General features: G+C 41.6%; 1 protein-coding gene across 1 annotated transcript in view; it reads left to right on the forward strand.

Moving 5' to 3' along the window:
• The window catches only part of LOC141073844 (uncharacterized), a 74,061-nt gene extending 61,216 nt beyond the window's left edge, over positions 1-12,845 (forward strand). Inside the window, exon 7 of the mRNA XM_073561333.1 lies at positions 10,545-12,845. Within this exon, the coding sequence (XP_073417434.1) occupies positions 10,545-11,569 (1,025 nt within the window). The 3' untranslated portion in view covers positions 11,570-12,845. The remainder of the gene's footprint in view (positions 1-10,544) is intronic.
• Positions 12,846-13,235: the final 390 nt, after the last annotated feature.

A 13,235-nucleotide genomic window follows, 5' to 3' on the forward strand; every position in this document is an offset into this window, starting at 1 on the left:
TATAACTGAGGAGTATAGGCTTCGGGGAAGGCATAATTTGGTACCTAGCAGCCACAATCCATCTTGACTTTTTACTGCCTTCTTGCTGATACATTGGCCTATTTCCTCAGGCTCCAGTTGGTCCTGATGTATCTTTAACTTGGTCACAGGGGGTAGCTGTGGTTCTTCATCTTCCCGCATATCCTTGTTTTTACTTTTTACTCGTGACCACATACATCCTTGCTTCCTCTTTCCCTGGGTCTCACAGGGCTGCCCATTTTGCCATCTGGTCTGCCAAGTAGTTTCCTTTTGCTTCTGCAGAGCTTAACTTGCCATGAGTGTTGGTCTTAATGACTACTACCGCCTTCGGGAGCGTCAGACCATCCATTAGCAGGCGAATTGCTTCGGCAGCTTGGAGTTTGTCTTACTTTGCTGGCTTTGAATGTGGCAAGGATCTGACTGAGATAAGTTCTTCTTGGGTCACTACAGCCCATCCGGTGTGAAATCATCCAGTTTCATCAGCATACCTGGATCCATCTGTATACACCACAAGGTCGGCTCCTGGTAGTGGTGCTACCGATATCCAGAGTAAATATTGAGTCTCCGATAGCATGTGTTCCAGGCAGTCATGATTTGAAATGGCCCAGTTCATCTGGTAAAAGGTCGTTTGGAGGTTTGGGGGTCTCTGGCCATGGGTGGTCGAGATCCACTGGATCCCCCCCCTGGAAAGAGGAAGTAGGGTGGATGGATTGAGCACAGTACATCTCTTCAGTGTTACATTGCTTGGAAGGAGAAGAGAGCATTGAAGTCTGAGCTGTCGCTCAGTAGACCAGTGCTGAGGCTGTGTCTGGGAGAGGATGGCTTGTATGATATGGGGAGCATAGATAACAATTTGGTGTCCTAGAGTTATATCCTCTGTCTTATCCAAGAGGATGTGAGCTGAATGAACGACTTTGAGACTGGACAGTGAGGCAAGGGCAACGGGGTCTAGTTTCGCTGTATAGTATCCAATAGGACATATTTTCTCTCCGTGCTTCTAGCATAAAACTACAACTGGGTAGCCATCAGTTTTGCTGATAAAAAGAGTAAAAGGCAAATCCATAGTTTGGTATACCAAGTGCTGGTTTTGACTTTATAGCCTCTTTCAGAGCGGTAGTATTGCATTCGGAACTAGGATAAAGTCTAAAGTAGGAACTGCTGACTGCACCTGACTTAAGATCCTCATACAGCAGTGCCAGGAGTTGTGAGGCATTCGGGATCCACTGGCGGGAGTAGGTAACAAGCCCAAGAAAAAACTGAAGTTCCGTGAAGCCTCTAGGCGTGGGGATTCTATATATAGCTTCCTTTCAGTGGTTAGATGTTTGAGTCCTTGGGAGATGCAATGTCTGAGAAAAATAACTTTGCTCTGGCACCACTGTACCTTGGCTAATGAGACCTTGCAGTTCTGTGAGGAAAGGAACAAGAAGAGAGCCAGACTGGATGTCTAGCAGGATTCCTCATCTGGGGCACACAGGGGGAGGTCATCAACGTACTGCAGGAGATTGACCTGAGAGTTTACATCCTTCCTGAGAGTGTACATCCTTCCATGGTTGGAGGCAAACCTGGAGAGCTTGAGAGAACTGGTTAGGGGAGTTCTAGGCCACTTGAGGCATAACAGTCCATGTATACTGGGACCCTCGGTAGGTAAATGCAAAATGATATTGGCAGTCTGGATGTAGGGGAATGCTGAAAATGGCATTAGCTAGATCGATGACAGTAAATGTTGCTGCCGTAGATGGAATTTCTGATAGAAGGGTATGAAGGTTGTGGACTGTTGGAGTTTTGAGGACCGTAGTCTTGGTGTTGTGAGGTGGTGGTGATAGCAGTGGAGGTAGCTCAGGAAGCAGTTCCACATCTTCCTCATCATTAAGTTTCTTGTCCATTGTTCGGGGGTGGGGGCCTGTCACGGTTGAGGCATCATTCCACTCAGTACTTGCGGGGATTGGGTTCTGGTATGAGAGTGCCCCAGGGAGACTGGGTGCCCCTGCTGGTTCACCCAGATTATATGGGGGTGGTGTATGTTCCCAGGTGGACGGGACAACGCCTGCATACCCGGAACTCAGATTACTGTCAGCATTGGGGACAAGCGGGCTGGGGCTGAGAACCGGGGGGGACGTAAGGAAATAACTGTGACATTGAGAATATAGATGCCAATGGATCAGGTGGTGGAGTGTAATATTGACCATTAAGGATAAGGACGGGGTAGGCCGCTGCAAGCACCGATGTGGTTTCAGCCAGGGCCTTCTCGGGATGTGACTTGGTTGTCCCAAGATGGCCGCCGATGGCAGCTGGGGGCTGGATGGGGTGTGGTTTCTGTATCCCAAGATGGCCTCCAATGGGGGCTGGACCGGTCACAATGACTGTGCAATTAGCTATTCTCTCCTTTACAAAATGAGTTCCATATTGGGGGGTTCTGTTGTTCTGGCACCTCAGGGGCTCTGCCAATGTGACAGCAAATTCTGAACTCCAGTAAGGCGCCTCTTCCCTCCTGAGCTTTGCACTCTACCTCAAAAGTAGTATTCCCGTAAATATGAGTTATCGGTGTACTCAAAAGAAATTGCACAACAACTTGTGGGGTCCAATTTTTCCTGTAACCCTTGGTAAACTAAAAAAAATATTGGATCTGAAGTAAATTTTTTTGTGAAAAAATGTAAATGTCCTTTTTTTTTAAAGATTCCAAAAATTCATGTGACGCACCTGAAGGGTTAATGAACTTCTTGAATGTGGTTTTCAGCACCTTGAGGGGTGCAGTTTTTAGAATTTTGTCACTTTTGGGTATTTTCTATCATATAGACTCCTCAAAGTGACTTCAAATGTGGTGTAGTCCCTAAAAAAAAACAATGTTGTAAAAATGAGAAATCACTGTTTAACTTTTAACCCTTGTAACGTCCTAGCAAAAAAAAATTTTGGTTCCAAAATTGTGCTGATGTAATGTAGCCTTGTGGAATATTTTACTTATTAAGTTTTTTGTGTGCCATGTCTCTGTGATTTAAAGGCATGACAAGTCAAAGTTGGAAAATTGCGAAATTTTCAACATTTTCACCAAATTTTTGTTTTTTAAATCAATAAATGCAAGTCATATCAAAGAAATGTTACCACTATCACGAAGTACAATATGTCATGAGAAAACATTCTCAGAATCACCGGGATCCATGGAAGCGTTCCAGAGTTATTACCTCATAAAGGGACAGTGGCAGAATTGTAAAAATTGGCCTGGTCATTAACAAGCAAACCACGCTTGGGGGTAAAGGGGTTAATATTCCACTTAGGAGACTTGAAGCTGTGATGATCCGATCACGTGTGCTATACCTAGCATGGCTTCAGCATTGCTGTGTATAGCAGAAATCATTATCTCCTGTGATTACCATTATTGTTATTATGATTATGAAATCATTATCTCCTATGACTATGATACAGAATTATCATAATGATAACTCAAAGGTCTTGTGCTGATCCTTTGCTGGGCTGTCATGACAATTCATCAGCGCACTGCGATCTTGCCACTGGCACGCTAATAGGAGCGTGTAATGACGAGCGCCCCACTGACAAGTGTTAAATCTCGCTGTCCGAGATTGACAGATTTAACACATTAATAGCTGTTAAAGACACATGACAGCTGAGTGCGGTCTTCTAGAGGGGATAAGACAAATGACGTAAATAGCTACCTTGGATCTAATCCTTATAAACAGGGAGGAAATGGTTGAGGAGGTAAAAGTGGCTGGGACCCTAGGAGGTAGCGACCATGCTATTTTATAATTTTGGATAACTAGAGGAGGAAGACCTGTGAAGACTCAGACGTCAAGGTTAGGTTTCAGAAAAGCAGATTTTAAGGGATTCAGAAAGAGAATTGGAGGGATCCAATGGATGGATATCCTTAAAGACAAAAATGTCCAGGAAGGATGGGAAATCTTGAAAAATGAAATTCTCAAAGCACAATTGTTAACAATTCCGAAAAGAGGGAAGAATAGGAAGCATTTAAGGAAGCCAGGATGGATGAACACAGAGCTTAAGCACATGCTAGAAAGGAAGAAAAAAATGTTTATAAAATGGAAAGAGGGAGGCATATCTAAAGAAGAATATAATGCTGTCTGCAGAACCTGCAGGGCACAAATCAGATTATCTAAAGCTGACAATGAATTAAGGCTTGCAAGAGATGTCAAAAGCAATAATAAAGGATTTTGGGGATATGTCAAAAGTAAAAGAAAAGTCAAAGATGCTATAGGATTTTTACAGGATGAAAATGATGAAATGGTAAGACAGGATGTTGAGAAGGCCGAACTTTTAAATTCCTATTTTGCATCTGTTTTCTCTCAGAAAGGAAATGTAACATCAACTGTTCTTCACTGTCCTATTAAGGGAATAGAAGAATCCAGGATATCTATAAACAGAAAGATAGTGAGGAAACACTTAGCTAACCTAAATGAATTCAAGTCTTCAGGTCCAGATGAATTACACCCCAGAGTACTGAAGGAGATAGCAGAAGAAATTTTTGAACCCCTCTCCATAATCTTTGAAAATTCTTGGAGAACAGGAGAAGTGCCAGAAGACTGGGGAAGAGCAAATGTTGTTCCTATCTTCAAAAAGGGGAAGAAGGTGGACCCAGGCAACTATAGGCCGGTGAGTCTGACTTCTATACCAGGAAAGATCTTTGAACAAATTATTAAACAACATGTATGTCAGTACCTGGATAAGAATGAAGTGATTAAACAGAGTCAGCATGGGTTTGTAACTAATAAGTCATGTCAGACTAACTTAATTTCCTTCTATGATGGAATCACTGATTGGGTGGATCAAGGAAATGCTGTAGATATAGTATATCTTGACTTCAGCAAAGCATTTGACAAAGTATCTCATACAATCCTTATTGAAAAAATGACTAAGTATGGAATGGACAAGGCAACTGTTAGGTGGATTCATAACTGGCTTAGTGATTGGACCCAAAGTGGTCGTAAATGGCTGCACATCCAGTTGGAAGAATGTCTCAAGTGGGGTACCACAGGGCTCTGTCCTGGGCCCTGTATTGTTCAACATCTTTATCAACGATTTAGATGAAGGAATTGAGGGTAAACTGATTAAATTTGCTGATGACACAAAGCTAGGAGGGATAGCTAATACTAGAGAAGAGAGAGAGAGGATTCAAAAAGATATAAATAAACTGGAGAAGTGGGCAGCAACTAAGAGAATGGTTTTTAACAGGGAAAAATGCAAAGTACTACATCTGGGCAATAAAAATGAAAAAAGCATATACAGAATGGGAGGAACAGGGCTAAGCAACAGCACATGTGAAAAAGACTTAGGTATACTAATAGATCGCAAAAAAGGCAAATGCAATTCTAGGATGTATTAACAGAAGCATACAGTCTAGATCACGTGAAGTCATTATTTCCCTCTACTCCTCTTTGGTCAGACCTCATCTGGAATATTGTGTCCAGTTTTGGGCACCACATTTTAAAAAAGACATCAATAAACTGGAGCAAGTTCAGAAAAGAGCGACCAGAATGGTGACCGGTCTGCAAACCCTGTCTTATGAGGAAAGGTTGCAGGATTTGGGAATGTTTAGTTTGCAAACGAGAAGACTGAGAGGAGACTTAATAGCTGTCTACAAATATTTAAAGGGCTTTCACATTGTAGAAGGATCAACTTTATTCTCATTTGCACAAGGAAAGACTAGAAGCAATGGAATGAAACTGAATGGGAGGAGACACAGATTAGGCTAGTTTCACACTTGCTTTTTTTTGCAGCGCGTTTTTCCCGCAAAAAAACGCATTGAAAAAACGCATACAAAAGCATACAACTGCTGCGTTTTTTTCAAGCATTTTTATGAGCATGCATGAAAAAAACGCAGCGTTTTTATGCGTTTGTATGCGTTTTTAGTGCGTTTTTACCGCATTTGCGTTTTTTCCAAACATTAGGTGGCCCTCACACTAACCCAAACCATGACTTTACTAACCCTATCCCTGACCCTAACTCTAACCCTAACCCTGACCCTAACCCTGACCCTAACCCTTAACCAAACCATACTTAACCCTAACCCAAACCCTAAACCCTAACTAACCCTGACCCTAAACCTAACCCTGACCCTAACCCTTAATCAAACCATACCCTAACCCTAACCCTTAACCAAACCATACCCTGATCCTAACCCTGACCCTAACCCTTAACCAAACCATACCCTAACCCAAACCCTAACCCTTAACCAAACCATACCCTGATCCTAACCCTAACCTTGACCCTGACCCTAACCCTTAACCAAACCATACCCTAACCCTGACCCTAACCCTTAACCAAACCATACCCTGATCCTAACCCTGACCCTAACCCTAACCCTTAACCAAACCATACCCTGATCCTAACCCTAACCCTGACCCTATCCCTAATCCTAAACCCCCTTAACTAACCCTAACTCTAACCCAAACCCCTAAATTCCATTGTCTAAACTAATGGTAAAAAAAAAAAAGCATGTGCAAAAAAACGCATACATAAGCATGCCAATACGCACATATGCTCACCATAGACTTATAATGGGTGTCTTGCTGTAAAAAAACGCATTGCGCGCGCATGCGTTTTTTTGAGGCAAGTCGGACGCACAAAAAATGCAACAGGTTGCATTTTGTGCGCCCGAGCGCATACCGCAAAAAAACGCATGCGCGGAAAAACGCGTACAAACGCATGTGTATGCGCACATAAGCGCATCCCATGCAAAGTATAGGGAAAAAAAACGCATGCGCTATTTAGCGCTAAAATACTGCGAAAAAAAACGCAAATGTGAAACCAGCCTAAGATATTAGAAAAAACTTTTTGACAGTTAGAGTGATCAATGAGTGGAACAAGCTGCCACGAGAAGTGGTGAGTTCTCCTTCAATGGAAGTCTTCAGACAGAGGCTTGACAGACATCTGACTGGGATGATTTAGCGAATCCTGCTTTGAGCAGGGGGTTGGACCAGATGGCCCAGGAGGTCCCTTCCAACTCTACGATTCTATGATTCTATATGTCATACGATATGTCGTGAGAGGGTTAAGAGATTTCCAAATCATTGCATTCTTGTTTTCTTTCCATCTTAGGCCTCTTTCACACATTTTTTTTTTCCAGTACGTGTAGTGACAGTTTTTTCATGTACCGGAGACACTGACACATGTAGACCCATTCAAATGGGTCTATGCACATGTTAGTGTGTTTTCACAGACCATGTGTTCCGTGTGCAAAATACGCTGACATGTCCGTTTTAACACGGACACAAGGCCCGCAACACGTGCTGCACACGTGCACACGGAGAACAATTCACACTGTCCTCCGTGCCGCCAGGGAAGAAGCTCTACTGTAAGCGCTGTTCCCATGCAGGTGGTGCTGAACGCGGCTGCCATTCTTCTCTCCTGCTCTGCCAGCAACAGCGAACAGGAGAGCAGAATGAATGAAAACCCAACGTGGGGTCCCCCTCAGTTTGCGAACCAACCAGATGAAACTTATAGCTGGGGGCTGCAGCCCTCAGCTGTCAGTTTCATCAAGGTTGGTTCTCAAGAATAGAGGGGTCCCCACGCTGTTTTTTTAAATATTTAAATACACTACCATTCAAAAGTTTAGGGTCACTTAGAAATTTCCTTATTTTTGAAGGAAAGCCACAGTTTTTTCCAATGAAGCTAACATTAAATGATTCAGAAATACACTCTATACATTGTTAATGTGGTAAATGACTATTCTAGCTGCAAACATCTTGTGTGTAATGCATTATCTTCATAGGCGTATAGAGGCCCATTTCCAACAACCATCACTCCAGTGTTCTTATGGTACTTTGTGTTTGCTAACTGTGTAAGAAGGCTAATGGATGGTAAGAATATCCTTGAAAACCCGTGTGCAAGTATGTTAGCACAGCTGAAAACATTTTGGTTGATTAGAGAAGCTCTAAACCTGACCTTCCTTTGAGCTAGTTGAGAATCTGGAGCATTACATTTGTTGGTTCCATTAAACTCTCAAAATGGCCAGAAAAAAAGAACTTTCATGTGAATTTCGACAGTCTATTCTTGTTCTTAGAAATGAAGGCTATTCCATGTGAGAAATTGCCAAGAAACTGATGATTTCGTACAACAGTGTGTACTACACGCTTCAGAGGAGAGTATAAACAGGCTCCAACCAGAGTAGAAAGAGACGTGAGAGGCCCCACTGCACAACTGAGCAACAAGACAAGTAAATTAGAGTCTGTAGTTTGAGAAATCGATGCCTCACAAGTCCTCAACTGTCCGCTTCATTAAATAGTACACGCAAAACGCCAGTGTCAAGTCTACAGTGAAGAGGCAACTCCAGGATGCTGGCCATTAGGGCAGAGTGGCAAAGAAAAAGCCATATCTGAGACTGGCTAATAAAAGGAAAAGATTAATATGGGCAAAAGAACACAGACATTGGACAGAGGAAGATTGGTAAAAAAGTGTTATAAACAGATGAATCCAAGTTTGAGGTGTTTGGATCACACAGAAAATTTGTGAGACTCAGAACAACTGAAAAGATGTAGAAGAGTGCCTGACACCTTCTGTCAAGCATGTCGGAGTTAATGTGATGGTCTGGGGTTGCTTTGGTGCTGATAAAGTGGTAGATTTGTACAAGGTAAAAGGGATTTTGAATAAGAAGGCTATCACTCCATTTTGCAATACCATGCTATACCCTGTGAACATTATTTCAAATTAAAATATTTTTTTCTAACCTTGTCTTGTCTGGACTAGATTTTAAATTCATTTAGCAACTCATTTGATTAATAAAAGTATGAGTTTTTTAAGGAAAACACAAAATTGTCTGGGTGACCTCAAACTTTTGAACGGTAGTGTAAATAATTAAAAAAAACAGCATGGGGTCCCCCCTATTTTTGATAACCAACTTGACTAAAGCTGACAGCTGAGGGCTGATATTCTCAGGCTGGTAAGGGGCCATTGATACTGGCCCCCCCACAGCCTAAAAACAGCAGCCCCCAGCTGCCCAGAAAAGGTGCATCTATTAGATGCGCCTATTCTGGAGCTTTGCCTGGTTCTTCCCACTTGCCCTGTAGCATTGGCAAGTGGGGTAGTAAGGGGTTAATGCCACCTTTCTATTGTAAGGTGACATTAAGCCTGGATTAGTAATGGAGAGGTGTAAAATAAGACACCTATCCATTACTAATCCTATAATAATTAAAGGGTTAGATAAACACACAATAAGAGCAAAGTATTTTAATGAAAGAATACACTACACAGTTTTAAAATCTTTGTTCCACTGCTAATTCCATTGCGACACCATCTATCTCCTGTAAAAAAGGTGAAAATAATAAAACAACAATATACATTACTTGTCCGGCGCTCAGTCACATCCTACGGCGTTAATCCATCTCCATCTAGCTACTGACCATGCGCCGGCTGCTTCCATTCATTCTACAGTAGCTTACAGTTGGGAGCAGCTGGGTTAGCAGTGTTCCGCCTGTAAACTCATTAACCCCCCTTAGATGGATTTACGCCGTGGGACGTGACTGAATGCCAGACAGGTGATGTATATTGTTGCTTTATTATTTTCACCTTTTTTACAGGAGATCAATGGAGTTGCAATGGAATTAGCAGTGGAATAAAGATTTTAAAACTGTTTGTAAGTGAATTCTTTCATTAAAATATTTTGCTCTTATTGTGTGTGTGTTTATTTAACCTTTGACTGACTCTAGTATTAGTAATGGAGAGGTGTCTTATTGACACCTCTCCATTACTAATGCGGGCTTAATGTCACCTTAAAATAGAAAGGTGGCATTAACCCTTTATTACCCCTCTTGCCACCGCTACAGGGCAAGTGGGAAGAACCGGGCAAAGCTCCAGAATAGGCGCATCTAATAGATGTGCCTTTTCTGGGCCACTGGGGGCTGCTGTTTTTAGGCTGTGGGGAGCCAAGATCAATGGCTCCTTACCAGCCTGAGAATATCAGCCCTCAGCTTTCAGCTTTAGTCAGGTTGGTTGTCAAAATTATTTAAAATTATTTATTTTATTAATTATAACAACAGCGTGAGGACCCCTCTATTCTTGAGAACCAACCTTGATGAAGCTGACAGCTGAGGGCTACAGCTCCCAGCAGTAATTTTCGTCTGGTTGGTTCACAAACAGAGGGGGACCCCACGTCGGGTTTTCATTCATTCTGCTCTCCTGCTCGCTGTTGCTGGCAGAGCAGGAGAGAATGACAGCCACGGTCAGCACCACCTGCAGGGAAGAGCGCTTTTACTGTAGCGCTTCTTCCTGGCGGCCGTCCGTGTGGTCCTGATGCGGCCACACGGAGGTACCACATATCCACACGAATTGCTCCGCTACCGTTTTTTCCAATACTGGAATTATCTGGACGTGTGAAACTGGCCTTACACAGCGTCCCAAAGTTTTTGGAATTGGAGTTGTACGAGGTCTTTTGCTAAAGCCAAAATCTAATTTTACTACAAATTGTATAGACAATTTAATAAATAAATGTTGTAAAATGTATATCAGAATCAATAAACCCAAAAGACAATGTTATTGAAAAATATCAATGGTTTTATTTTTGACAGATGAAAATACTTGGAGCTCAACGGAACATATAATATTTTCAGATATTAAAGCAGATGACCATAGTATCACACCAGATACATATGAAGAGTATGTCATTATCCAAGGTATTCCACAAGTCATTCACAACATAGATGTATTATCTGATCCCTTTCAACAGGTTCTTTCTACTGATTCATCACAGACGTTTAAACAAAATAAAAATAACCAAAGGCATGGTAAACATCAAAGATTTCACGCAAGAAAGAAGACATGTTCATGCTCAGAATGTGGTAAACTTTTAAAAGACAAAAGAAATCTTGCTATACATCAGAGAACTCACACAGGGGAGAAGCCATTTTCATGCTCAGAATGTGAGAAATGTTTTAGTCAGAAATCACATCTTGTTGAACATCAGAGACGTCACACAGGAGAGAAGCCATTTTCATGTTCAGAATGTGAGAAATGTTTTAGTCAGAAATCACATCTTGTTGAACATCAGAGACGTCACACAGGGGAGAAGCCATTTTCATGTTCAGAATGTGGTAAATGTTTTACAGACAAAACAACTTTTGTTAGACATCAGAGAAGTCACACAGGGGAAAAGCCATTTTCATGTTCAGAATGTGGGAAATGTTTTACTCAGAAAACAGGTCTTGTTGGACATCAGAGTATTCACACAGGGGAGAAGCCATTTTCATGTTCAGAATGTGGGAAATGTTTTACAGACAAAGCACCTTTTGTTAGACATCAGAGAATTCACAAAGGAGAAAAACCATTTTTATGTTCAGAATGTGGGAAATGTTTTATTCAGAAAACAGGTCTTGTTAGACATCAGAGAATTCACACAGGGGAAAAGCCATTTTCATGTTCAGAATGTGGGAAATGTTTTAATCAGAAAACAGATCTTGTTAGACATCTGAGAATTCACACAGGGGAGAAGCCATTTTCATGTTCAGAATGTGGGAAATGTTATGTAAACAAAGCACATCTTGTGAAACATCAAATAATTCACACCGGAGAGAAATTATTTTCAAGTCCAGAATGAGGGAAATGTTGTTCTCAGATATATGATTTTGCTAAACATCAGAGAACTCACATAAGGGAGAAGCAATTTTTATGTTCAATGTGTGGGAAATGTTTTTCACAGAAAAGAAATCTTGGGCATGGGCAGTAACAGCTATCGGAGACAGCAGAGAGCTGCTACTGCTGAGGAGTGGGTGGCGCCATCTGGGAGGAGGAAATTTTTTTCTTCTCCAGCAAGATGGCTCCGCCTGCGCAGTAGCAGCTATCGGATCACCTTTATAGACACCGATACCTGCTACAGCGCAGGCGCGGCGGACGCCATTTAAATTTTTTTTTGTAACCTCAAGGACAATTATTATTAGGACAGTAAACATGTGATTATGCTGCAATGCAAGTGTCACGGCTGGCACCTGCCTGCAGAAGGTTTTTTTTTTCTTCAGTATGTACAGATATTCATTATGCAAACTATGGGACAGGTCACTGAGAGATCAGTGACCTGTCAGCACTCTGCATTATGAAAAGCTAATCAGAGCACCACATGAAGACCCCTCCCACAGGCCCGTCCTGAAGCAAGAGCATATCATTAACTCAAAACTGAAAGTAAAGACGAAACAACAACCACAAGACGGATTTCATCCACCAAGGTATCATTTTAATCATAACGGCGCCAACCTGACACTGTTTTTAGGTTACTTTGCACAATACTGCTGACAGGTTCTCTTTAACCCTTTCGCGCCTGAGCCTGTTTTTGCCTTCGTGACCAGGCCAATTTTTTCAATTCTGACCAGTGTCACTTTATGAGGCCATAACTCTAGAACGCTTCAACGGATCCTGCTGATTCTGACAATGTTTTCTCATGACATATTGTACTTCAGGATAGTGGTAAAATTTCTTAGATATGAACTGCGCTTATATGTTAAAAAAATCGAAATTTGGCAAAAATTTTGAAAATTTTGCAATTTTCAAACTTTTAATTTTTATGCCCTTAAATCAGAGAGTGATATCGCACAAAATAGTTAATAAATAACATTTCCCACATGTCTACTTTACATCTGCACAATTTTGGAAACATAATTTTTTTTTTTTAGGAAGTTATAAGGGTTAAAAGTTGACCAGCGATTTCTCATTTTTACAACAAAATTTACAACACCATTTTTTTTAGGGACCACCTCACATTTGAAGTGAGTTTGGGGGGTCAATATGACAGAAAATACCCAAAAGTGACACCATTCTAAAAACTGCACCTCTCAATGTACTCAAAACCACATTCAAGAAGTTTATTAACCCTTCAGGTGCTTCACATGAATGAATGGAATGTGGAAGGAAAAAATAAACATTTAACTTTTTTTCACAAACATTTTACTTCAGAACCATTTTTTTTATTTTCACAAGTGTAAAAACAGAAAATGAACCACAAAATTTTTTGTGCAATTTCTCCCAAATACGCCGATACCCCGTATGTGGGGCTAAACCACTGTTTGAGCACACGGCAGAGCTCAGAAAGGAAGGAGTGCCGTTTGACTTTTTCAATGCAGAATTGGCTGGAATTGAGATAGGACGCCATGTCGCATTTGGAGAGCCCCTAATGTGCCTAAACAGTGGAAACCCCCACAAGTGACCCCATTTTGGAAACTAGACCCCTTAAAGAACTTATCTAGATGTGTCGTGAGCACTTTGAACCCCCAAGT

Source organism: Dendrobates tinctorius, unplaced genomic scaffold, assembly GCF_039654945.1.
Source record: "Dendrobates tinctorius isolate UK_male_01 unplaced genomic scaffold, ASM3965494v1 ptg000014l, whole genome shotgun sequence".
In the NCBI taxonomy this organism is placed as follows: domain Eukaryota; kingdom Metazoa; phylum Chordata; class Amphibia; order Anura; family Dendrobatidae; genus Dendrobates; species Dendrobates tinctorius.